Source organism: Mesoplodon mirus (assembly GCF_964341445.2).
Source record: "Mesoplodon mirus genome assembly, chromosome: X".
Lineage (NCBI taxonomy): Eukaryota > Metazoa > Chordata > Mammalia > Artiodactyla > Ziphiidae > Mesoplodon > Mesoplodon mirus.
In genome coordinates, this window is record NC_138981.1 from 101,720,862 (window position 1) to 101,748,558 (window position 27,697).

General features: G+C 39.1%; 1 protein-coding gene and 1 long non-coding RNA gene across 2 annotated transcripts in view; one reads left to right on the forward strand and one right to left on the reverse strand.

Moving 5' to 3' along the window:
• LOC309796574 overlaps positions 1-9,335 on the reverse strand; it is a 47,931-nt gene extending 38,596 nt beyond the window's left edge. The window contains exons 1-2 of the long non-coding RNA XR_014292477.1: positions 9,207-9,335; positions 6,170-6,332 (exon numbers count right to left, since the gene is read on the reverse strand). This is a non-coding gene — a long non-coding RNA (uncharacterized lncRNA). The remainder of the gene's footprint in view (positions 1-6,169; positions 6,333-9,206) is intronic.
• Positions 9,336-11,527: 2,192 nt separating this feature from the next.
• The window catches only part of WDR44 (WD repeat domain 44), an 83,071-nt gene continuing 66,901 nt past the window's right edge, over positions 11,528-27,697 (forward strand). Inside the window, exon 1 of the mRNA XM_082609118.1 lies at positions 11,528-11,973. Coding sequence (XP_082465244.1) covers positions 11,897-11,973 — 77 coding nt within the window. The 5' untranslated portion in view covers positions 11,528-11,896. The remainder of the gene's footprint in view (positions 11,974-27,697) is intronic.

Here is a 27,697-nt window from a genome sequence, read left to right on the forward strand (position 1 = left end):
TTTGCAGGGCAGAAATAGAGACACAAATGTAGAGAAAAAACGTATGGACACCAAGGGGGGAAAGTGGTGGGGGGTGGAGGGGGGTGGGGGGATGAATTGGGAGAATGGGATTGATATATATACACTAATATGTATAAAATGTATAACTAATAAGAACCTGCTTTACGAAAAAAATAAAATAAAATTCAAAAATTCAAAAATAAATTAAAAGAAATAAAAAGTAGATTAAATTTTTTTTTTTTTTTTTTTGCGGTACGCAGGCCTCTCACTGTTGTGGTCTCTCCCGTTGCGGAGCACAGGCTCCGGATGCGCAGGCCCAGTGGCCATGGCTCACAGGCCCAGCCGCTCTGCGGCATGTGGGATCCTCCCAGACCAGGGCACGAACCCGTGTCCCCTGCAACGGCAGGTGGACTCTCAACCACTGTGCCACCAGGGAAGCCCAGATTAAAATTTTTTTAAAAAAGAATTGAATTGAGGAAATATGGCAGAAGAGATAGCCAAAGAAATACCTCCAGTTTAGTACATCTTAAAATGATAGGTAGATAGATAGATATGATAGATAGGTATGATAGATAGAATATATCCTTTTAAATGCAGGGTTGATAGTTGAGATAGTGGGAAAATAAGAACCAGTAAGGACATGTCAGCAGTAATCCAGAATAAAGAGGAAGCTCTGGAGGTGGCAACTACCTTTGGATAGCTACTGGTTCCTAATAACCCTAGAGTTAAAAAAATCCTAGTAGTTTTAATGGGCTAGTTGAGTGCAAGGGACCAAAAAGACAAATCCTGGGGCCCAGGCAAGGTTAGAAGTTCGATCAGGCACACACCATCCCTTTCTTTCTCTGCTTAAAGTCAGACCCCCAAAGGGTGATGCTCTTCATGGATGAATGGGGGCAAAACTACCACCCAGAGGCGCATGGTAGAGATAGGTGCTTGTCCTGGTTTTGGCTCTGGGTAGGAGAGAGAGAGAGAAATTTCCTTTAGACATCATAACCCCAGGCAGGTCTGGGTCCAGAAATCACATTACCTCTATGGCCAAAACACCGCATACCAGAAATTTAGCTTAAAATAGTCCTGGACTGGCAGTATTCCCAGGTGAGTAGTAGGAGCAACTCTCCCCTAGAAGTGTTCACTTTTTTTTTTTTTTTTGCGGTACGCGGGCCTCTCACTGCTGTGGCCTCTCCCGCTGCGGAGCACAGGCTCCGGACGCGCAGGCTCAGCGGCCATGACTCACGGGCCCAGCCGCTCCGCGGCATGTGGGATCTTCCCGGACCGGGGCACGAACCCGTGTCCCCCTCATCGGCAGGCGGACTCTCAAGCGCTGCGCCACCAGGGAAGCCCCTAGAAGTGTTCACTTTAAACCCAGATTTCAATCTCCAGAGAGAAAGTTCCAATGAAATGTGTGCTCACAAATAAATACCAAAATACACACGAGGGAAAATATGAAAGACAGGTGAATACATATGGAGGATATAATGAGAGGGATCAACATGCATCTAGTGGAAGTTCTAGAAGGAAATATCAAAGAGAATAAGAGAGAATGGCTATGAATTTTCCACAGTTAGCGAAATACAAATCCTCAGGTTCAGGCCACATTTAGCAAGCTTGCTCACTTTGTCTACTAAACTTATTAGGCGAATATCAACCTTTCATTTGCCCACATGAGAATCCTGGAATCAGGGTGTCCATTCATGTCATCTTCAAAAGGAGCAAAGGGCAATGAGCACAGTTGCTTGAATAAGCCTTATGGTTTTTTTCAGAATACTAGAAATGCGATTCTGTATAATCAACACAGACATTTCCTTCAGAGTCTGAAGTGGTATCTGGTAGGTGAGCTCTATTAATTCTAACTCCTAGCTTGACCATTCTGCAATCTCCAAAAGGAAAAACAGAGAGAAAAGTATGCATTTTGATGCAGTATACTGGGAAAAGTGTGCATTTAGGGGCCAGGTGCACCTAAGTTCAAATTCTGACCCTGCTACTGTGCTTCAGGTCCCTACATATAAAAATTTTTTAATAAACACAGTGGGGGAAGGTTTGAGAACTGAATGACTGAGATGACATGTAAAAAGCCAGCCAGATCACTGGTACAGCACAAGTGATTATTCCCTTTTCATCCCCCCATCCCTCTTCTTAGGTCATGACTTTCAGACTTTTGTCCAAGACTGAGGTCAGATCCCTGATTAGTTTTTAAACAAATTGTCTACTTTTGACAAAATGGCCATTTTAGGTATAAAACTTTGCTAAAATTTTGAAAAACTAAAATTATGTCTACTATTTCTCAACTTCAAGATGTATGTGGTCAAGCTGGGTCTAAAGATTGAAGAGATACTGACCAACGAGAATGGCCAGCCAGTGTGACCCAGATGGATAGGGTGACTGAAGTAGGAGAAAATATTTGGCATGACAAGCTAGATTTCAAGTCCATAACTAGCCAGGGAACATTGGAAGACTGATGTCAAGGTAAGCTGGAGAAGGCTGGTGACCAGAAGTTTAGGCTTCAAAGATGAGGAACATAGGCAAAAGCCATAAATGAAAAGCTAGGCATTTAGTTATTCAGGGTGATCTGGATTACATGTGTCAGATGCCAGGCACAGAGTACTGAAGCTATAAGTCAGAGCTCAAATTAAGAGTTTAGGTGACAGGGATGAAAAGCCCAGCCCAGAAGGACTAAGTTATACCACTGTTAACCCACTACTAGTACAATGCCTAGCATATAGCAAGCCCTCTGTTGAATGAATGAAAGAATGAATGAATGATCAAGCAACCACCGTGAAGCTATATAAAAATACCAGAAGGTCAGTAGTAAGATTAACAGTGAAACTAAGTCTAAATTCTAAAGGCAGGCAGGTTCACTCAATGGTTAAAGACCACAGAAGCAAGGGAACCAGAGAGTCCCTAACACCACACGGGTAGCAGGATTGCTGCGGTTCTGGAGAATATTTTGCAAATGGGGTTGAATTTTGGGTGCACTGTGTGTGAGTGTGTATGTGAAGCAAGATACTTCTCTCATATCTTAAATGCATGTTAGGTAATTTTTTCTGATCTCACTGTTTTTTCTTCTGTTATATTACACCTTAATGTTCACTCCCAGTGTTACATTTATTCCCAAGTGCACTCAAGGACTTCAGAAAGCAAACAGCACCTGCTGATGTATCACACTTGTTTTGCCATGACCTACCTAGATTCACGGTTCTTAACTAGCAGAGGGAAGATAAGGATATGTACCCCTAGAGTCGTTTTCTATTGTTTCATACAAATTACCAATTTTTTAGTGGCCTAAAAAGTACGAATTTGTTAGCTCACAGTTCTGTAAATCAGAAGGCTGGGTAGTATGGCTGAGCTCTCTGCTCGGGGTCTAACAAGGCTGAAATCAAGATGTCAGCTAGGCTGCTTTCTCATATGGAGCTTGGGATCCTCTTCCCACCCCATTCAGGTTGTCGGCAGAACTCAGATCCCTGCAGCCAGAAGACTGAGGTCCCCCTTTCCTTACTATCAGCAGGAAGGTACTCTTGGTTCCTAGAGGCCACATTCCACACCCCTTGTCCCCCAAAGGCAGTATACAGCATAGATGTTTGCTTTCTTCTTTTTAGATGTTTGCTTTCTGTTTTTTTTTTTTTAGACGTTTGCTTTCTTCCAAGCCTGCCAGAGTGTATTTCTCTGACTTCCTTTTCCCACCAGTCAGAGAAAATTCTGCTTTTAAAGGGCTCATGTGATTAGGTCAGATCCACAGGTATAATCTCCCTATCTTAAAGTCAACTGATTTGGGACTTTAATTACATCTGCAAAATCCCTTCATAGCAGCACCTAGATTAGCACTGAATTGAATAACTGGGAGATGTGTGTATAGAGGAAGCTAGGAAATCTTAAGGGTCTATCTTAAAATTCTGCCTACCATAAATGCCAATGTTGAGATGTTCTTATTTAGATAAATACCATAAAAGGTGGGAAAAAAAGAAATATCAACCAACTGCTTTAATTTTTTTGTTATAATATTATTATTTCAGACACTTCACTCATTAATATGGCTCATTTGCTATAAGTTAGTCAAACTAGAGGAAACTCTGGGAAGATAACAAAAATTAAATAAAATTAAATAGAATAAAATAAAAAAAGTGTGACCTTGGGCTTAAATCTTCACCACTAAATGCTAGCTGTAAAACTCTGGGTAAGTTACTTAACTCTTCTAAACTTCAGTTTCCCTACCTATAAAATGGGGAGAATAGTAGTATATTCCTCATATAGTGCATGACGGATTAAGTGAAATAATATGTGCAAAGCACTTAATACAGTATCTAGCACTAATTTAATGATAGCAATTATTATTTTATCATTGAATGACATAAGACATGTAAAACTGTCTCAGAAAGCATAAAGAGTGATTCTGATGTAACATATTATCACTAGGTACACAGAGGGCACACCATTAGACAGGTATCCTGTACATAAGATGAATATGTTTAGTATGTATACATATTATCACATACTTATTTAATGTAGCACTTTAACTGTGCAGTTGAAATTCCCACTTATCTTTGTCTCTGAACACATTCAGCATAAACAAATCAGCATACAGTTGACCCTTGAACAACATGGATTTGAACTGTGCAGGTGCACTTATATGTGGATCTTTTTCAATAAATATGTACTACAGTACTACATGAACCAAAGTTGGCTGAATCCGAAGATGTGTAACCACAGATACGGAGGGCCAACTGTAAAGTTGTAAGTGGATTTTTTGACCTCTAACCCCCACATTGTTCAAGGGTCAACTGTATGCTCCCAAGATGAAGAACATAAAGAGGACTGATAATCATCTTTAAATAGATCAAAGGTTTTGTATGGATTTAGTAGCCAGAATTATAACCAGTGGAAGGAAAATACAGAAATGCAGATTTGGGCTAAATACAATGAAGAGATTTGTTAACATTTATCAAAAAATGGATTGGGTAAATAGTAAGTTCCATGTCCCTGAGTGACCACTTATCGGGGAAGTTTGTAAAAAGAATTCATGCATTAGATATGAGGCTTACACTAGTGACCTTTAAAGTCCCTTCCAATGGTAACAGCACACACACATGCATTAGCCTGATTGATATTTCTATATAAATGTTTGCCACTAGATTGTTTCACCAATTAAAAAATACATATGTGTATGTGTATATATATGTATGGATGTATATATTCCTTTTCTTCCTGGAAAGAAAAATAAAAGATCTCTTCCTCAGATTTTGACCTGGAGTGAAATTTTGAAGCATAAATTTCATATGTCTTACTTTTTCTCTCTTTAGATCAGGTCATATATACTGCTTATTGTTTTGAAAAACAAAATTATGCTTACTCCATATTATTTACAAGTGAACCTCTAATATTATACTTTGCTTCTAGAAGCTCCACATCAGTGCATCATTTCACAGTTGCTTTGGAAATTACCGTTACCATTCTCTTTGTGTGTCAAGCCTGCAGTGCAGAAAATATGACTTTTTTTTCCAAGTTCATTTTCTCAGTGGCCCTTATTAAACTGTTCCAGAAGTTAAGTGTGACACCTGTAATAGGCCCAGGACTCACAGTCATGCACTATATTGGGAATGAATCTCAGATCTTCATTTTGTGTGTAAGTCTACCTTGTATATGATTGCTTATATATTTTCTTTTAACATCTTCCTCTTGTTTACAAAGTAATACATATTCACCATAGAAAACTGAGTCATTATATAAAGGTACAAATAACCAAAACTTTCATTATTATTATTATTATTATTTTTTTGCAGTACGCGGGCCTCTCACTGTTGTGGCCTCTCCCGTTGCGGAGCACAGGCTCCGGACGCGCAGGCTCAGCAGCCATGGCTCACAGGCCTAGCCGCTCCGCGGCATGTGGGATCTTCCCAGATTGGGGCACAAACCCATGTCCCCTGCATTGGCAGGCGGACTCTCAACCACTGTGCCACCAGGGAAGCCCTCATTATTATTTTAATCAGCAACCAAAGACAAACACCATCAAGCATTTATGAATATTCTTCCAGAATTCCCTATGCTTACATACACATATAGAGACACAGATAAATAATTTTATATAAATAGGATTATTCCTCATGCAGTTATTTCATGACATCTGTTTTCATTTAATGCATCATGAGCTCCTGTCATGTCAATGAATATAGAGACTTACCCCTTAACAGCTGGTGGTTAGCACATTGTTCCTGTCTGCCAGTGACCCTTTCTTGAAAAAAACATCCATTGCATACTCCGTGTGGTCCTAGTGAGGAAGATGATCACAGTAGTCTCTCCCCACATGGTGTGTGGTAGGGAATCAGTTGACCCAGAGAGGTTTCCTAAGACCAATCAACATAGACCCTGAGATTTAATATATCAACACCAAGAGAAAGTTTTACTTCCTTTGGGATTGAGACTTATTAAGACATTATAAACTGAAGTTGCTTGCAGCCATCTTTGCTGAGTACAAAAAGGAAGCTGTCTGTGATAGGAAAATTGAAGCCAAAGCACAAAAAGAAGCGGAGATAAGCAAAGAAGAGAGGCAGACAGAAAGAGAAAGTTTTGATATATCTTAGACCCTGGATCCAGCCACGCCTAAAGCTACTTCATCTGGACTATAGTCTGTGCTGCTATAAGACAACATATGGGGACTTCCCTGGTGGCACAGTGGTTAAGAATCCGCCTGCCAATGCGGGGGGCATGGGTTCGAGCCCTGGTCAGGAAGATCCCACACACCGTGGAGCAACTAAGCCCGTGCGCCACAACTACTAAGCCCATGCGCCGCAACTACTAAGCCCGCATGCCTAGAGCCCATGCTCCGCAACAAGAGAAGCCACCACAATGAGAAGCCCGCGCACCACAACGAAGAGTAGCCCCGGCCGCCGCAACTAGAGAAAGCCCACGCGCAGCAACGAAGACCCAATGCAGCCAAAAATAAGTAAATAAATTTTTAAAAAAGACAACATATGCTTTTCCACAAAATTACTGCGCTATGCAAAGTTGTTCAATAAAAACCACAGGGCTTATGGGGGAAATGGGGCTATGAGTGCAACATTCAAGAACTGTCAGTGACACATACACAAAAAGATACAAACCTAATGAAAATGGTAGCAGTTTTACATGTTAAATGGTTAAGAAATACATAAATACTACAATAAATATGGTGCTTTATTTTGAAAAAGAACTAAAGTTTGCTTGTGGAAATGGGTTATCAGAAGGGTTGCAACTTGTGAATTATTGTGAAGTGGTGGAAGGAGGGTTATCTGAAATCAGATGGAAAGCTGTAACACTCGATGTGGATGGGTGTGACTCAAAACACACAATGAAGTGAGGCAACTGGTAGACGTCTGAGGTCTGAGTGCGTGTATTTTGTGTATTCCTACGCAACTTGATTCATCTGGGTGTAGTTTTGTTTTCACCTGTTTCTGGCTGACAAAACTGCACATAAGCAAATGCAAAATTCACCTTCCGCTTAAATTGTCTCTAATATATTAGTCACAAAGGAATAGACAAGTGTTAGAGCAGTCTGTACTTGACTATGTTAGCAAACAAATTCCCTTTTTTTGTTTAAGATCATTCCAGTTAGCTTTCTTCCAGGGTCCTGAATAGTAATACATGGCTACAAAACATTCCATTGCACAATACTAACACATTTTAAGTGTCAGGCTGGCTTTTCTGTGTCTCTTGACACATTCTAGACTACCATTCTCCACTTTCAGTTCTTGTGTGCTCAGAGATTGAAAATTCATTTTAATATGAACATAAACCATCATTAAGAAGGTGGAGTAGACCTGAAAAAGATATAAAAATTCCAAAGCCAAATAGATTTTTTGAATTTGTACTATTATAATCTGTAACACAACTGACTTTTCAAACAGATAATTGAAAGTTGATGATTACAGAATTTAGTCCTGGCCCTGACAAACTGTGGCCAGTTTCAGAATGATTTTTTTCATGGATTCTGATACTTCAAAATCCACAAAAACTCTCACAGAGATTACAATATTAAATCTTTTCATGTCAATATTCTATCTCAAATCACCTAACCCTGTACATAAAAAGTTTTCCCCTGAGTTATCATGTTAGCTCTTGTTTATAACAAAAGCCTACATGCATTACAGTTTTGTTACTGATGTTTTGAGTGATTATCCTTGGGGTTGGAGCAAAACTGGCTCCAAGGATACCGCCATTTTGTATTATTCTTGACAAGAGGAGAGAGCAATTATCCCACAGACAAGCTGTTCTATACACTGGCTGTGACCCTAGCCTTTGAAACTCCTAAGTAGAGTTTATGCTGTGCAGATAAGGAGGCATAAAAAGTTTCCTTAAACCCACCTTGGCCTTAGACCTGTACAGTTTTTATAGTCATTGGAAATGAGCCAGGTGGTAAAATGTTTTATTCTCATTTTTATCTATACGTATAATTTTGTGCCATTATACAATTCTGTTGTGAAACTAATTCAAACAACCATTTAATTTGAGTGTAATCTCAGTTCTCAGTTACCCTAGAAAATAGTATCCTCTGGATCAGGGGATGGCAAAATTTTTCTGCAAAGAGCCTGAGGGTAAATATTTTAGGCTTTGAGGGCCATAAAGTCTCTGTCCCCACTTTTCAACTCTGCTCTGAAAGCAAACATACACAATATATAAACAAATAGGGCTGGTTGTGTTCCAGTAAAACTTTATTTACAAAAAGAGACAGCAGGACAGATTTGTCCAGTGTACCAGTACCATAATTTGCCAACCCCTGCTTTGGACCAATAGCTTTCTTTCTTTTTTTTTTTTTTTTGATGGAGCCTTGCAGCAGTCTCTTGAGACTCAAGGAAGGCCAAGCAGGCAGGAACCTGAACTATCCCTGCTTCAACTAAAATAGTTTTTATTTTTATGATATGTGGACTTTTGCATGAAATTAGGTTTGATTAAAGGGTTCCATTTCTAATAAGGAGAAAGGCTTCAAAACCACTGCCTTGGACTAAGCCTAAAACCTGCTGCTTTAAAACTCAAGAACAGATGTTTCAGGCAAAACAAACACATCTTCTGACATCTTTAAAAATGATCATAGGTGGTACACATGTGTTTTGATGTTCCCAGAAATTCACTTTCTCATAAAATTGATAAAAGCATTTACATAATTTTAACAGCTCTAAAAATGTTATCAGCTTAATCTTTCCTATTTCATTTTAACTTTTTTCTAAGTATAATGTTTAAGGTACCTTAAAAGGTCCAAGAGAGGTCGTATGGTATAGTGAAAAAAAACACCAAATTAGGACTCTGCTTTCCTCCATTGCTAGATTGTGAGCTTCTGGAAGAGAGGAACTAAGTTGTCTTTTTCATCTTTGAATTATCCTCAGCACCTAGAATAATACATGACACCAAACTTTAATTTTTAAGGCAAATGTAAATTCACTATCACAAAGCTAGGAAGAAAATAAATTCAGGTAGTTTATTTACTTGTATCTTTCCATAATCCATAAGGAAAATAGCATATCTCTCCTAGTGAGCAACAAAATAAAAAGTTAGTACTTTGAGATATATTTCCATACCTAGGAAATTAACATGTTTAAAACACATAAAAGCTAGGGACTTCCCTGGTGGTCCAGTGGCTAAGACTCCATGCTCCCAGTGTAGGGGGCCAGGGTTCGATCCCTGGTCAGGGAACTAGATCCCGGATGCCGCAACAAAGAGCTCACATGCAACAACTAAAAGATCCCCCATGCCACAACTAAGACCCGATGCAGCCAAATAAATATATTTTTTAAATAAATTTATTTTATTTATTTTTATTTTTGGCTGTGTTCGTTGCTGCTCCTGGGCTTTCTCTAGTTGTGGCAAGCGGGGGCTACTCTTGGTTGAGGTGTGCAGGCTTCTCATTGCGGTGGCTTCTCTTGTTGCGGAGCACGGGCTTCAGTAGCTGTGGCTCACAAGCTCTAGAGCGCAGATTCAGTAGTTGTGCCGCATGGGCTTAGTTGCTCCGCGGCATGTGGGATCTTCCCGGACCAGGGCTCAAACCCGTGTCCCCTGCGTTGGCAGGCAGGTTCTTAACCACTGCGCCACCAGGGAAGCCCTAAATAAATATTTTTAAACAAAAAAAAAGCTAATAATTATTGGACAGTGCCAAAAGTCATGTCCTCACAAGGATCCACAAACCCCTCATGTGCAATCCTTAAATCCCAAAAGCTCTGGAAACCAAACATTTTTGTTTTGTACTTTTAGTAACTTATTGACAGTCAAATTACTCTAACCTAAACTTACCTGACAGTAGTAGCTGATCTGAACTGAAGGAGGCTATTTACTGGTATTTGTTTACCACGTATGAATAATCATATGGTTTACTGCAAAAAATATTACCCTATTTCATTATGCAGCATTTTCCCTGAACTTCTAGGGTGTTAAAGAATACACAATATATGACATTTGGTTTGACACAACTCCAGATATTTTCCTGGTTGCTTTCCGGAGGAATCTAGAGCCCCATTCCAGCCTGAGGCCATGCCCCTGGTCCCACTTGTCTTTTCTGCGACCATCTTAAGCAACAATTGAGGCCGCAAACGGATCAGAGTACCTTCCTGTCATGGCAGTGGGAAAAGTAAATGTGCTTCCCAATCACATAGAAAGTCAGTATTATCACTTTGATGGTCCATGATGCGTTAAGAAAGAACATCTTGGTCTTTTTAAAAGCACCTTTCTATTTTCATCACTGGACATTGGGCAGTCGAGGATTAGAATTAAGTTACTAGCTCTTAGCCTTGCAACGGAACCTGCTCAATATATATTTACCATTTGACTGACGCACATCTTGGCCAGTATGTAAGAATTTCTCTCGCATTAAGTGTGGGCAAAACTGCATATTTGTAGGAAGAAGGTAACCGGAGGCCCTACAGTGGCTCAGCTCCAGCAACAAATCCATCATTACTCCACACAACTGGCACGCTCCCCACGTATCTCTCTTGGACCCCACCCTCTGGCCGGCAGGATCGTATCTAGGGATCTCAATTAGAGAGCTTGTAGTAAATAGGACGGGTTATGCCCGTAACGCTAGAGGAGGTGGACCTGCCTACTCCCTAGGGTGGGATATTCCGCGCTTGGATAAATTAAAACGACGTAAATTCAAACCACAATGCCAACTTTTCCCGACAGCATTTCCGTGTAAGAAAAAAAGCAGACCCCAAATCACCCCTCTAAAAATGCCTCTTTGGAACTACAGAGTTAGTGGGTAGGACACTCTGCCAGGCCCCACCTACGTCGGGCGCGCTCTCACAATGCCGGGGCACCTCGCCGCTCCTGCGCGGATTCTAGACTCCTCCCCTCAGGACGCTCATCCCCACCCTTCCCCGCTACTTCCGGCTCTCACCGAACGCCCTCAGCGCGCTTGCGCCGTTTTGATAGGCTTCTCGAGTACAAGAAATCTGAGCGCTGCTTCCCAGGAACCGCCCCCGCCTCCTCTTCGCCCCGCCTACGCTTTACTTGTCCCTCCTGAAATCTCGCGAGGGTTGGTGAGCGTCCGTATTTTGCAGGCAACTAGCTTTCCCAGCTGCTGTAATTGCAGCTGCGGGAGAAATTGGAGCTGCTGTCGTCGGCGCGCCCCCCTCCCCCACTGAGGAGAGCCACCGCCTCTTCTCTCGCTCTCCTCGTACACCTATCGCCGGGAGCGGCGGCAGCAACAGTCCCTGAACCCACCGGCGCCTCCTCAGGCGGCCGCACTGCTGGTCATTCCCTCAGTCCGGCAGCTGCCGGCGGCCCCCTGCCACTGTCCGGCTCCTCACTTCAGATCGTCTGCTCCCTCCTCATCCTCCCCCGGGACCCACCTCCCCACGGCCTCGCCGGGGTGGAGGACGACGAGGAGGAGACGAGAGTCACCCTCCCTCCAGGCGGCGCCGGCCTCACCCGCGGGTGTGTCCTATAAATGGCGTCGGAAAGCGACACCGAGGAATTCTTTGATGCCCCTGAAGATGTGCACCTAGGGGGCGGCTACCCTGTAGGGTAAGTAACGGGAGCCATGGCCCACAAGCCGGGCGTCCCTGTCCCCCGGCTTCCCCTGTGCCTTCCCCCGTGCCTTCCCCCCTACACCCCTCCCAGGGCCCGCTGTGTCTGCCACCGCTGCTCCTCTCCGCCTCCCTCGGGCACTTAAGAGAGAGTCGGGGGAGGGCGATTGGCCACTTCGGGCAAACCCTCCTCTTTTCCCTGGTGAACGGCCCCAGGGGTTCCTTTCTTGTCTTGTCCAGCTTTCTGCGAGGTGGGACAGTTTACGAACCTGAGAGCCGGAGATTTGTATTTGTGGGGTTCAGAGCTTACTTTTGAAACATCCGTTTTAGCCTTGGGGGCCATAGTTTAAAGGAGCAGCAACAGGAGAAATTACAGTGCCCAGTTTTTTTTTTTCTTTTGCCGCTAACTTACCTATTCGTTTCAGAGGTGGCTGTACCTCTCCCTATTTTGCCTTCTTCTCTTCGTTGCACAAAAAGAAAAGGAGCGGAGCGCGGGGTGGGGGGGGAAGATTGGGTGTTTACGTAGGAAAGTCCTCTACGTGATGTACTCTAGATCCACGGTGTTTTATTAAAATAGCACCTTGCCGTGAGGCAAAGGAAATCGAAGACAAGGTCCTTTGCCATTAGGGAGAATGCGGTCTTAAAAGGGTAGCCGGACATAAATGTGCACAACGGACTACAGAGATACAAACAAATGCTGAGTAATCTGTGGTTAGAAGGAGAGCCACAGCTTTGTGCTCTTTATCTAATTCTGCAAGATGTTTTAGTGGTGATTAATATGGGAGATTCTGAGCAGGAAGTAGAGTAGTTGGAATGCTTCGCTTGCCTGGGACTTCTACTTACCCACTCCTCCACTTTTCAAAGTTGGAATATGTTTAAAGCGATTTCACCGAACTCTTCTACTGGGCTTTTGTGGAACTAGAGGCAGTGAAATACATTTTCATGCTATAAGAACTTGAAAATCGGTAAAATTTGTATGTTAATGTAAGTCACTAATATGGTTCCAGGAGTCAGCTGCCTTCAATTTGCAAGCTTACCCGTGGAAGAAATATCTTAATGCAAATAATGTTATCTGTACATTCTAGAAGTCGTTCTAAAACCTAATATGTATTATATATAATATATACCTCAAAAGTTACAGCAACAAAATCCGAGAGAACTTTCTACGTTGGTAGATCGCTGATGAGTGTGTTTCCACCAACCTTCAAATCACTGTTATGGGATTTGGGGGCTGCAATGGCCAATCTTGAGATGGCATTGTATCTCCTTCAAGTTCAGTATATGAAACAAGTTCATAGCTAGATGTTAGAGGATGGAAAATTCACTTGGATTTCCAAGTACATTGGAGCCCCCTGAAATTAAATTTTGTCTTTGTGGTATTCCCTTTAAAGTAATGAACTGTCAATTCAGGTTAAATAAGAGACCTAATCCTTTAGTTGGTGTGTGTGTGTGTGTGTGTGTGTGTGTGTGTGTGTGTGTGTGGAGGGGGAAGGGAAATAACCGTCGACATGTATGATTTAATCAATTTAGAGCTATGTGAATATTGTTCCTTTTCAATGAATACAAGAAATTTAAGTTTGAAGGACAGCTACATCAGGACCTGTGTAAATTGCCTAGTAGTCCAGTACCTGGCACAGAGAAAGAACTGCAATGTTCATTCCCTTCTCCTTACTTTCTTGGAATTAGCAAACTTAACTTCACACAGTGCTTACTTTGGGAGGAAGTATGCAGAACTTGGAGTTATTTAACGTATCCAAACCGAATGAGTCATTTTGATAGAATTGATAGAGTCACTTCTTCCCTCATGGGATAATATAGTTTCTCAAGCACTTTGATCCTTTGATATGCTAGGTTAAAAGTAAAAACATCTCTTGGGACCCAGCCTTCTGATTTTAACTCTAACCTGCCCATATATTGAGAGTGTTGAGCTCTGTGGATAAAACTGCTGTTAGTCTGTGAATTTTACAGCTCCATCCTGGGTTAGTGAGGGGATTTGGAAGAGAATTAGACTCATCTGGAGAATTGCACCTGAAAAGAACTAGCAGTACTGGGAGGACTGCACAAGGTTGGCATCATTAGCATTTCCTCTGTCCTCTGTGACAGTTTTTGTCATTTTGCATAAGGTGCTGTGAGGAGACTTGGCTGGGTAACTAACAACCTAGAAATGCAGTGAGAAATCTTGATTTGTGGAAACACGTGGTATCACTAGATATCTGGTCATTAGAAATATCCTCTCTGCCTTGAGATACACTTGGAGTAGCACACCGTACAAACTCTAAGAGGTTAACAGACTGAGTTTGGGCACTTTAAGAAATGTTCCTTGCATTGCGCGTTCTAGAGTACACAGACCATTTCACCAAATTGTAGTAAACTGAGCAGACTGTTGAGAGTTATCTCGTGTTTTGTTAATCAGCAGAATCCAGATAAACAATCCATTTCCTAAAATTGATTTATTTCTTCTTTTCCCCCTCCGGTGGTGTCTTCAGCTTTGTTATTCTACTCTTTGAAAGCAAATTTAATAAGTTAAAAATAAGCCCAGTTGTTTATAGAAAGGCTTGATTCGAATGCACCCTACTATAACACAGTGGCAGATCATCTCCACTTGTACAGCTTTGCAGTGTACATCACTTATAATGCTTTATTTTGATTGGTATTTTAAGTCAGGTTTCCTTATTCTTATCTCCATTTTAATGAGGAACCTTAGACTCAGAGAGGTTAATGAATTGGCCTAGGAGACACAGCTTATAAGTGAAAGCTGGGATTTGAAACCAGTTCTTCGGACTCCTACTCCAGTATTTTTTCTAGTACATCATAGCTGCCCCATACTGGGTGTGTGCTGTGTGTGTGTGTGTGTGTGTGTGTTTATACAGGGTAACCTCCTGCAAGAGATGCTGGAGTAAAATGCTTTAGGACTAACTTGCTAAATTGAACTGATGCATATATTTAGAACTAGCAGCACAAACTTTTCAGCTCTCTTGGCTAGAAATTCCCACTTTTTCTTTCAAGAATGTGTATCTTGTTTTGTCAGATAGGAATGTTATAAGATCATAGCATGTTACAGCTGGAAGGGACATCTAGTTAAACTCCTTCACGTAAAATGTTGTGAAAGCCAAAGCCTGGAAAAAGTAAAGTGACTTGTCCAAGGTGCCACAGCAAACTAATGGCAAAGTTAGGACTAGAATCCAGATCAGTTTCACAGTCTAGAGTTCTTTTCTGCTATCGTGCTGTCTTTTGATAAAGCAGGAAAGGGAGGAGGAAGTTTAGTATAGTAGAAAAAAGCCCTGGACTATGAGTCATTTCATTTCCTCATCTTTAATTCGAGGAGAGTTTAACAGACTGGATGGTATTTGGTACATGATTCAAGACCCGTAGATTTGAAATTAAATATTTACTGGGTAAATTATATATGAAATGAATGTTCCTGCTAATTTGTGTGGATTATACATACACATACTAAAGGCTGGCATTGAAACATGTTATAAAATTAAATGTGACATTTTGAGCATTCTTTATTTTTGTGTTGGCAACCAAAATATTTGTATTTTGGCTATACTTGTAATCAGCTATACATATACATATATCCCCATATCTCTTCCCTCTTGCATCTCCCTCCCTCCCACCCTCCCTATCCCACCCCTCTAGGTGGTCACAAAGCACCGAGCTGATATCCCTGGAGTCACAGTATATTATTTTAGATTGGAGTAATGACAAAATCTTGATTTTTAAGTTATGAGAACTGAGATCAAACTGCCCCAAAGAATTGTTTGGTCTGAAAAATAAAAACTTGCATAGCTGCCTTTGTTGAAAATTCAGCTTCTCACTTAGGCATCAGAAACATTTCTCTCTGAATTGAAAATTGATTCAAGTTTCAATTAAAAAGGTATTTGTGTGCTATGGGTTACTTAAGGAAAGAGTCCTTAAAAATGGCTGTTCATGGGTTAGCATTTAGGCATAAATTGTATTTAATCATGGATTATATTTGATTGCTATTGGCTTTGTGGATGATAGAAATATATTTCCATATGCTGTTTTATCACATCCATGTAGCATCATATAGAAGTGGGGGAAAAACCTTCTGCATATTAATTAGTAAATTCAAGCTCTAAATTTAGTGGCCTCAAACTGTCAGTTTGGTGACCCATTGAGGTGGGACAGTCCAAACCAGTACTGCAATTTGGGGGCTCAATTTGAATCTGTACAAACTCCTGTAAACTGAAAACTTTATTCTGTTCTTTTGATCACCTACTTCATAAAATAGGGTAGATAAAATTTGATCTTTAAAAATGTTAAAAACCTAATAGTTTTAGGATGTTGACCATTCAGTGGTGATCCTACAGAACAAAAAATAACTTCTAATTGTTGATATTTGAGACTTGTGTAACCTTTACATTACATGACAATCCATGTGTTCTCTTTAGTTCATTGTTTTGATTTTGACAAAGTCAGGTGAATTTGCCGGGCAAGCACCTTGAAGAGGCTGTTTGTTTCCTCCTCACGCTCTGCCTGCAGTTCTGGTAATTACTTCCTGGGGTATGGAGGAAAGGAGTGGTGGTGGTGGTGGTGGTGGTGGTGGTGGAGGAGGAGGAGGAGGAGGAGGTGGTGGAGGAGGTGATGGAGATGGAGTAGGTGGTGAAAGTAGCCCCAGCAGCCAAGATAGAGAGACCAGGTTCTAAGGCTGCTTCTGGGGCATGGGTAACTGAGACCAGACAAATCATACTATTTAGCATTGTTTTAGGTACATGCCTACACAGTGAATTAAACAACCCTTTCTGTAAGAGATTAATAGCCTATAAGAATTCCCTCAAACAAAATTTAAAGTAATAAAAATTGTAGGTATTTAACCTGAATTGATAATTAACCTACATTTGTTTTCTACCCAGAGCTAAGCTAATTTCTACAAACTTTCACAAGGTTTATTCCTCCCTAGCTGTCAGATATTATTCTGCTAACAGGCTAAACCTTTAATTGGGTGCTTTTCTTACTCTTCGGAGCGGAACCTTATCTATTCTCTTATTTCAAACTGAGCAGTCTTTGTGTTAGTCTGTCATCTCGGGATTCAAGATTGTGGAAAAAGCACATAAGACATAATGTGGGCCTCATACCTGATGGCAACCCCAATGTTTTTCCCCAGTCAGTATACAAATTTATCTTGGTTACTATAGCAACCAACCTATCAGTTATTCTTCTAGCTCTTTCGCCTTCTCAGATACTAGGATTACCATATAATCAGGTTCTGCTAAAGCTCTTCAGGTCTTAGCATTTTATTACCAGCCGCAGCTGTCTGGCAGTTTACAGCTTGGCATTCCATTAGTGTCAGTCGGTTTTAAGTCCACAAAACCTTTTTGCCTCCAAACATTTTAAACATACAGAATTTAACAGGAACATGTTTAGGCAACATTTTTCTCATACTAATTTTCTCAGTTCCATTGTTAGTCATTGTCTTGAAGATTGAATGCATTACATCACTGGCATCCAGTGGCCATCCATTTGTCATATCAGCTAGAATAAACTTCAAGATCAAGAGTGACCATTTAAGAAATATATGCAAATGTGAAGTGACTTAAAAGTACCTTGATTCATCAGCAACTACCAAATAAATAATCTGGCCTCTAGCAAAAATGATTTCTGTAGGTTGTAGAAAGAATGTTTGGACCTTTCATTCTAATTTGAGAGAACAGTTTAGAAATTTAATAGGAAAGGTTATCTTTCTTTTGCAGCCTTTGAATAAATGGGAAACGAAAGGTAACGACTGCATAGTTGTATGGGTCTTTATTATGTCCTTCTATTTTTTTATCTCTTAAAAACCTCAGAATTCAAACAACTAAAATAGTTTTAAGTTATAAATATGTTTGTTTTGCTAAAAATAAGGATGTTGAAGAAATATTTAGGATATATAAACTGGTAGTTTATATATTAATGTTTGTGTTAATGTTTGTTTTTGGTGCTCATGCTTGTTAAATTGTATGGTATAGTAATAACTTCTAAATATGCATAATTAATCTCAGTTTAACTGAGGTGGTTAATCTTTTAGTGATTTAGCCAATATTGGTATCCGTTTCTATACACAACTATAACGTAAGTAATTTTTACAGCTACTGCTTTGGGCAGCACAGATCTAGAATGTTCTGTCACCACAGGACGTTCTCTTGGGGAGTGCTGCTGATGCCTCCTGGTGGGGGCGGCTGGAGAGATGCGGGTTGGGCTATGTTGGCTATCCTAGTCTAAAAGGCAGGCAAAAAGATATTGGAACCGCTCTCTGCATTTTATGCCATGTTTCGCCAGGAACTCAGTCTGTTTTGTTTTACCAAACCTCGAGCTGGAGCACATGGTTCGGGCAAGGATAGTTCTTACATATTTGTAAATTGATTTATAGAAGTCTTAAAAGACATAAAAAATGAAACCACATTTGGTTAAGCATTTAAAAAAATAAATATCAAAGTAGAATTCTCTTAAGATATTGTGTGTACTTTTCAAAAAGTGTTTGTCTTTCTGAATTAGAATATTATGTAGTGAGCTTGTAAGTTTGTGAAATGATTAAATTAAAATTTCCTGGCTTGAATTTTTATTTAAATCATATTCGAACGGTTTCATTTTAATATTAGTTTATCCTATTCGGAACTCTGGTTACCAAATTCTGATGATGCCCCAAGGAGAACTTTATGTTCATTGCATAAATAGGCTTAAGAGCAGAAAAGGTTTTACTTTATCCACAGGATCCTAATCCTTAAAATTTTTAAAAAGAAGGGGGAGGGGAGGATAAAATTTTTTTCACAAAGGGCCAAGGATGAAGCATAAAAGTTTTGGAAACTACTGACAGAAAACTTTAACAGTGTTTTCCAGTAGGCAGCCTGTACAGAGCAAGCCATACCTGTTTAAAACCTACTTGACCACTCACTACTAGTTGTAATAGACTACTCCAGTACAGACTCATTGAACCATGGGCATTCTTATGAACCACAGGTCAAGCTCTCTAGAGGACCAATAAATAGAATATAGAGCTGTATTCAAACCCACTTTCTCAGAAGCAGGCATCCTGGTTACTAAGTAGGCTCAAGAGAAGAGGTAGGAGTGTTCTTTCTGGCATTGCTCTTGAACTGGAAAGACTAGCCATGGATGAACTTAATATCCATATTCCTCTTTTAAATTTGTTTCTGCAAGTCTTTATTTAAATTGGGAGACTGAGGAAATTATCTTTCTAGTTATTAGCAGTACTATTAACAATTTGTGTGGTTTTTAAAAAAATCATTATTTTAAAATATACCTATCTACCCAAATGGCAGGTGGTTTGAAGGTTTCCTCCTGACCCCAATTCCACCCCATTCACCCCCAGCTTTCTCCTTCCTAGCTTACCTCAAGGACATTAGTACAGAGATTCCCCAGCATGATGACTTGCTGTTCCTTACAACTGAGAAGGAACAGTGATGGATGAAATATAATGAATGGGTGGGTCTTTGGGAAGGAATAAGGGAAAGATTGGTTAAATTGGATATAGTGGATGCATTGGTAAGTGGGAGGTTAAATTGGATATAGCAGATGCATTGGTAAGTGGGATTGGTTAGTGTCACAGGTGGGGTAGGTCATTGGATTAGCAGAAGATAGGTGAGCGGAATGAATAGGTAGTTTGATAAAACTAGTACCTTTGTGAGTGAAAGTGAGTGGGTTTGTCAATATTTTGCAATTGGTATTTTATCTTTATTGGATTGGCTTTAGAGATTAAGGCTAATGACTGAAATCAGTCTTTTTTCCTTTAAGTGAAAAACTTTACTATGCCTATTTTTATCCCAGGTCATAGCTCCTGGTTGTTGACTTTTAACCTTTGCCTTACTTCCCAGCATAGACGAGATGTCTGCAGTCGATGTGTAGCAGCTACAAAAGGTTTACGTGGCGATAGGATGCTCTATGGTGTTCCACTTCTCTTCACAATTTCTTCTACTTTTGAACTTCCTGGTTCTCTCAAATCTTCACTCCCTTCCCCCATCCCTATACAGTTCCTATAAAAGTGAAGGGAAGAAATGGAGGGGGCTGAGACAAGGACAGTGGTTTGGATTTATGGGACCTTTATCACTTGGGGACATCCTGTACTCAGTAAATATTAAGTGTTAACAGTGAAGCTTTGGGAGGTGTTGCCAGTTATCCTGCAGTCATATCAATTCCTTGTTACCAACTTTCTTTTTTCCAGGAATGAATGTATTCCCAATAAGAAAGAAATAATATAGTACTGCATGTTGTTAAACATGCAAAGAATGGTAATGCCATACTCTCAATTAATGTTGGGCATTCATTTCCAAAGTACTTTTATTTACATTATCTCTTCTGATTTATCCTGCAATTCTGTAAGATAAGAATTTTTTTGAGCTAGGTAGGGCAGTTAGGCTAATTTTGCAAATTAAAAAACAGCTCAGCATAAATGGGGGTCAGCCAGCAAAAGTGGAATTCCACTAATTTGTGGTAATTAGATGATGGTTTTGAATGGAGATGTAAAACATTAGGTTCCTCCCACTTTACTTTTCTAAACTATAAACATTTTTCGATGTTATATTATAAATGTGAATTATTAGAATGATGAGGCTGACTCTCCTGCCATTTGGGTATGTATAATTCACTGTTGAAAACAACAAAAAGCAGTATTTTTTATGCTTTTCTTTTTAAGCTTTGATGGAATTGATTATGGTACGGTAGCTAGGTCAGAAAATGACCTTGCTACTGAAAGAGCTGGAATCCCAGACACTGCTAACTCCATTTCAAAGGGTATGTTCTTTGTTCCTAAGGGAAAACCCCTCAAGATGTGAGACACTGCTGATTTGGGCTTCTGTGCCTCATCAAAAAGTCTTGAGCACAGATTTTTTTTTTCTGTAATTGTTTTGTAGATTGTTGTCAGTTGTTTAGTTACGCCACATTTTTTTCCTTTCTTTTTTTTTTTTGCTGTATAACTCTGATTCATATTTTTGGCTACAAGCCACTAATTGGAAACACAATGTTTCTTTATTTTTTTTCCCTTCCCCTTCAAAGGTATTTTCTAGCATTCACAATGAATGCATGTGGTAGTTTTTAATATTTTCCAGCTAATCAGACCTCTTTTGGCTATCAAATTAATGGGAAAAATACATTCCTAGTAGCTAATTAGAAAAATTACATTCTCAGTAATTACTATTTAAGATGTAAATAAGGATGAATAATCTCTTTAATAATAAACTTGGCCTACAGATTGTTTTATGTAGGTAAGCATTCTGGGTAATCTGAGATTTTTCTAGAATATTTATGAAGTTTTTAATATATGTTAAAGAATGCAGAAGTAGAAATTCAGATACATAAAGCATAGAAGTAGAATTTATAACCTAAAGTGCTTAATTACTGAAATATGTCCAGTTTTCTATTATTCATGATATTGAGGGAGAACATGAATAATTAAATGTTACCAGTTACACCAAAACCTCAGTTCAGTCATTAGTTTACAACTTCCTTTCCCATCAAACCTTTTATCAGAGATAACAGTAATTTTTTTTCTGTAATTTAAAAAACAAAATAAATGGTTTAGTTTGAATTTTTGTTCCTCTGCCCATCTTTGGTGATAAGTAGTGAACTCAAAAGGAGAAAAGCAAAGAATCTCAAAGTCTGAATAATCAGTTCATTGATAATAGAATTGATTTATTTAAATTTTTTAAAAAGGGGGGCTGTGACAGGTTCTCCCTTGGTGGCTCAGTGGTTAAGAACCTACCTGCCTACACATGGGACACGGGTTCAATCCCTGGTCCAGAAAGATCCCACATGCCGTGGAGCAGCTAAGCCCGTGCGCCACAACTACTGCGCCTGCACTCTAGAGCCCCTGAGTCACAACTACTGAAGCCGGCGCGGGCGCTGCAACTACTGAGCCCACACGCTGCAACTGCTGAATCCCGCACGCTCTAGGGCCCGTGTGCTGCAACTACTGAAGCCCACGTGCCTAGAGCCCATGCTCCGCATCAAGAGAAGCCACCGCAATGAGAAGCCCGTGTACCACAACGAAGAGTAGCCCCTGCTCGCCACAACTAGAGAGAGTCCATCCACAGGCAGCAACAAAGATCCAACGCAGCCAAAAATAAATAAATAAAAATTTAAAAAAAGGTTAGTACACCATTGGATGTTTTAGATAACTTACAAAATCATATTAGCACGTTAACTTGATAAAGCTTCTGTAAAGTGGCCTGTAGCCCAACATCTTGTTTACTTTTTAAAAAGTAAGTTACAAAGTGAGTTAGTGTAATTGCATTAGTATTGACTTTTCCAGACAGTCATAAATTTAGTTATCTGTTTCTGTTGCGATTTTACTAGAAATTACTTTAAATCATTAATAGATGTGACTTTCATCTAACCCACTTTGACAAATTGGGACATTGTGATATAGCTGCCCTACCCTGGAGTTACTGCTTGAATGTGGGTATTTATTGAATGATTGTAAACGTGCAGGGTAGAATGTTTTTAGTTTAGAATTCTTGAGTAGGCCCAGGGAGCTGATATATTTTTCTGTTTATTTTGTCAATAAATAGATTATCAAGCTATTCTTTCAGGAATATGGCATAAAACTACATGAATTACATAAATCAGTTTGGAAATATCAGCTTGTCATTTTAGACAAGATAAAGCTGCTTAAGTTCTACTTTAAGTTTGTAATTACTTTCTATATGAATAGAATTATATTTCATTATAAAGTTTCCTTTGATTTCATTATAGATCACTTAAAAAGGTTGTCACAAAACCTATATTCAGAAAACATAGAGCCATTGTGCCAAATTTTCTCTCCATCTATTTCTATTAATATCAATGGTAAAATAGTCATTAGGTATTTTAGACATATTCTGCTTCTTGGCTTTCATAGTATTTAAAACCTAAAATGGCCTTTCAAAGGATAATAAAAGTAGTAATTCACACCTTGAGGATTCAGTTAATTCCCTATTAGATAACTGTCATAACTATATTCTCCATTTTTTGTTAATCTTGTTAATAAACCAGTATTGCCATGTATCAAGGGAAACCCCCTTCTGTGGGGGGTTTTATGCTTAGCATGTAATCTAGTAAAACTTGCCATAACAACGTAATTAATTAATAGATACATTCATTAATGATATATATGCATCAGTATATACATTTTAATTCCAGTGAACAATGCTGCATACCAAATTTTTAAATATTATGCACTTAGAGCAAGATTTAAAAAATAAAACAGTATCTTATTCTCTAAATTTGAACTGTTCTTAATTTTTCTTCAACCTGAGGTTTGGTTCTGTTTTTGATTTTTGCTTTGTTTTTGTTGTTTTCCTGCCTGGCCTAAGTGAGGGAAGAAATCCTCATGTCAGTGTTTTGTGAGCACCAGAACCTTTCTGATTACTAGTTTAGACTTAGCACTTTTGTGTTGGTCTTAGTTTGCCATCAGATCTTCCTATTTCAGTTTGCTGGGCTTTAGAAATCAAAACCCTTTAATTACCTGCTTATTTTAATGACTAGCTAGGGCCTTATCTGCGCTCACCTCCTGTTCACCTCAAGGACCTTAGAATCCCAAACCTTTGTACAGGCAAGCTGTTCTTTGCTCTGCTTGATTTAGTTTGTTGATGTACTGCTTAAACTTATCTTACCTTTATAGTTTCCTGATGGCAAAGGCAAAAAGAGGTGGATAAAAACAAAATCAAGCTATAGGACAATTCTCTGTTAAACCCTTGGTAGTCATCTTTTATAAGAAAAATGATTGCCAAGCCACCAGCTTTATTCCAGCCGACTCACTCTATACTTCCTCCTTCCATGTCATTACTCTTTTTTACCTCCTTAGGAGTCTGTCAGGAATTTTGCAACCTGACAAGAGGCTTCTTCAGAGCCAACCATCTTTTTTTCCTCAGAACCTAAAATGTGAGTCCTCTTACTGACAAAAAAAAGAAAAGAAGACCTTGTTAGTCCATTTTTCTGTGTGTTGCCCAATTGTTTTGGTATATTCTTTTTGCCCAGTATAATGAGTAGTCTGGAAATGGAAATGTTAAATGTGAGATCACTCTTATATTTTGTGTAGTGGATCTTTGCGTTCCTAGTTGTTTAGTTGACTGTGAAGCAGGTGGCAAATGTAGGTTTAGTCTGCACATTCCTTCCACCCTGTTCTCAGAAGGCTTACAGGTTGTGTTTGTTTGTTTTTCAGATAACCCTCAGGTAAGAGGTAAGAGAAACACCAAACCCAAAAGACAGAAGGATCTGTCTATAGCTAAAGGGTGAGAAACTAGAGGTAGGATGGCTTATGGGATCTGACTCTTTGAAACTACAGAAATTCAGTGTTCTTTTTTAAAGTAGACTTAAGCACTGATTACCCTAAAGCCATAGTGCATGAGTGATGAAGATGGAAAAGATGATTCAATGATTGCCTGGAGAGAAACCACTCGCTGAAACTCTGAAAAACCAAGTTATACTATTACGGTAGTCAGCCATGTTTATACTTGATTTCAAAATGTGGGTTTTGCAGTAAGACAGGCAAGGGAATGCAACTGGCTTCTATTTGGGGAATCTGATCTGTACGGGTTCTTAATACACACTTGTATTGACTGCCATTCAAATTGAGGAGCCATTAGTGCTTCAGGTTGTGGGAGGATGTTGAGACAATTGAAAAGCAAGTTCTACCTCATATTGTAGAAAGCTCATCAGTTTTTTTGATTGAAAAAGAAATAATGTATCTGAAATATTTCTGATATCCCTTTTATAAAGTGAAGTGTCCTAAAATGACTTTGTAAATACAGTAACCAAATCCATTTTTAATGACAACGTAATTTTAATTGATATTTATCCAGAAAGTTGGCTATTGATCTTTATTTGACCTATATAGGTTAACTTCATTTTTAACACGAAGACAAATGAAGTAAACGTTTTTATAAATAATGGTTATAAGTCAGTTTACATATCTAGAGATTTATCAGTTTGTTACAGTAGCCATCTTCTTTTTGTTTTTTTGAGGGGTTCAATCTAAGCCAAAATAATGAAGCTGTTAATAGACCTTACTACTCTGTTTCACTGAGTGTTTTTGAAAAGTATACATAATAGCATATATACAGTATTTGCATTTGGGCATATCCACTGAATGCATTGCCTGGAAAAGCTTTGACTAAATTCACACATGTGCAGTTTTTTTCCCCAGTCAGTGAATGCTGTTGAATACTTAGATTAATATTTATACAATGACATTGGCCATACAGTTCCTCCCACTTTGTCCCTTTATCACACACGAACAGATCATAGAATTAATTGTCCACCTAATTATTTTAGGGGTAGGGTAGAGTTGCCAGATAAAATACAGGACTCCCAGTTAAATCCCAATTTCAGATAAACATACTAAAAATAGATTTGTTGTTTATCTGAAATTGGAATTTAACTGAGCAGCCTATATTTATGTTTGCTAAATCTGGCAACCCTAGGTGGGGGAGAAGCAAAAGAAGACTAGTAGGTATGGGCACAGTTGTGAGACTTAAATACAACTGAGTATGCAGTGACAAGGATCGCCTTTTACTCTGACGGGAATACTGAGATTTTTGAGTGCAATGTTAATTTTAAGAGTCCAACTCTTTTTTTCTTTGTAAGTGCATTCCTGAAAACAAAGCTCAGAAATAACAAAACTTAACGATATATTGTTTAGAGATACATGGCATTTTAAAAATAAAAAAGTAAGGGAACAATAAGTCAAATCTGGGCTAGTGGTTCCCTCTAAGGCAAAAGCAGCAGAATAGGGCAGACAGTAGCTGCCCTGGTCTTGATGCTCTTCTCATTCTCAGGTGACCTAGTGAGTCACAGTTCATTTTATTTGTTGTGCTTCATAATTACATGTATATGCTACATTATACTCTTGTACATATCAAATATACAATAACAGTTTAAAAGTTAAAACATAGGCTTCAGTAAGAATATTAGCCTATATGCAAAGTTTCACTGCTTGTACTTTCCAAAATAAATCCAAAAGATAAAGAGACGTTCATTTCTCTCTTCTCTGGGTTAGCCATCCTTAGTTCTTTATATCATTCTACTCAGTTTCTGGAACATTCACCAAATTGGTTTCTGTCTTTTGGATATGTTCTGTTTTTTCAGTGTTTCTTTTAAAATGTATCCCAATGATACACAATAAAGCGTGCTCTTATCTATCAGTGGGAAGTAGAGTAGAATTTACCACTCCCCTTGCCCTGGACATAATGGTTCTGTTAATTCAGCCTAAGATCACACTAGCTCTTTCAGTAGTCATATCACAGCCTTTACTCTGTCTGAGCAATCAACAAAAATACCTAAATGTTTTCACATGATTTGTTAAGTCATATCTCCCCAATCATGCATTTTATATTTATCCCTATTACATTACATTCTGTTAAGATTTGGCCCATCCTTCTAACTTGTTGAAATATTTTTGGATACTGTCAGCCAGTATATTCCTTATCCCTCCAATTTTGTGCCAACTGTAAATTTGGTAGATATACCATCAGTTTCCTTATTCAAGACATTCGAATGTCAAGTGGGACAGAACATCACGTAGGATAGAGTACAATAAAAATTATTTAATATTTCCTTATGGTTTTTCATTGATCCATTAATCACACCTTGAGTAATGTTCAGCCAGTTACAAACCCACCTAAGTGTATTCTAGCCTACATTTCTTTGTTGTCTAAAAGGACATCACGAGAGAATTATAAAATTTAGTGCTTAAATCCAGATTTTTCTCTGTGTGTACAGTATTCCCTTTATATTCTAGGCCAGTAACCCTATCAAAAAAGGAAATTAGGTTAATCTTGCATGTTTGGCTTTCTGTGAGTGCTTACTGACTCTTAAATGAGTATCTTTTCCCCACGCCTAGGGCCCTTAAACCATTTCACAATGTGTTTAAGAATTTTGCTTGACATTGACATCAAGTGAATCTGTTTATAGTTTGTAGCATCTACTACTTTCCAGTGTTGACTACCAGAGTTTTCCTTAACATCCTCTTCCATCTCTGATTCTTCAGAGGTTTTAGAGATTGAACTCTATAAGTTCTCAGAGTATGCTGGGATATAATTTGGGACAGGAGAACTGAAATCATTTACAGTAGCTAGGTACTTTTATCTCCTTGAATGCTCTGGGATTCAATTTCCTCATTCTGTAATTTGTTTTTCCCTTTCTGGTTTAACTATTAGTAATTGTAATTGGAAAAAAAAGAATTGATGCAGGCTTTTACTTTATATTCATCCACACATAGGCCGACTGCAGTTTCTTTTTGTTGTTCTGAATATAAATTAAAATAATGAAAAACTCTGTCTCTGGTATTTTTTTAAATCCTCGCACATTTTGAGCACCAGTCTTTTCTGATACTGTTCCTATAGGTTTTTGTACTTTTCCTTGGATGCGTGCCCATTCCATCCCTCCAATCTCTTCTGCATGTTCTCCTTTAAAATACTTCTTTTGACATGTCACCATGGAGATGCAATCAACGAAATTCAGACAATGAGAAATTCTACGGGATGAACAACCTAGTGTCTTTGTTTAAGACTTTTTTTTAAGAGCAGTTTTAGGTTCACAGCAAAATTGAGAGGAAGGTACAGAGATTTCCCATATACCCCTTCCCCACACACATGTATAGCCTCCCCCATTATCAACATCCCCCACCAGAGTGATACATTTGTTACAACTGATGAACCTACATTGACACATCCATAATCACCCAAAGTCCATAGTTTACCTTAGGGTTCACTTTTGGTGTTGTAGATTCT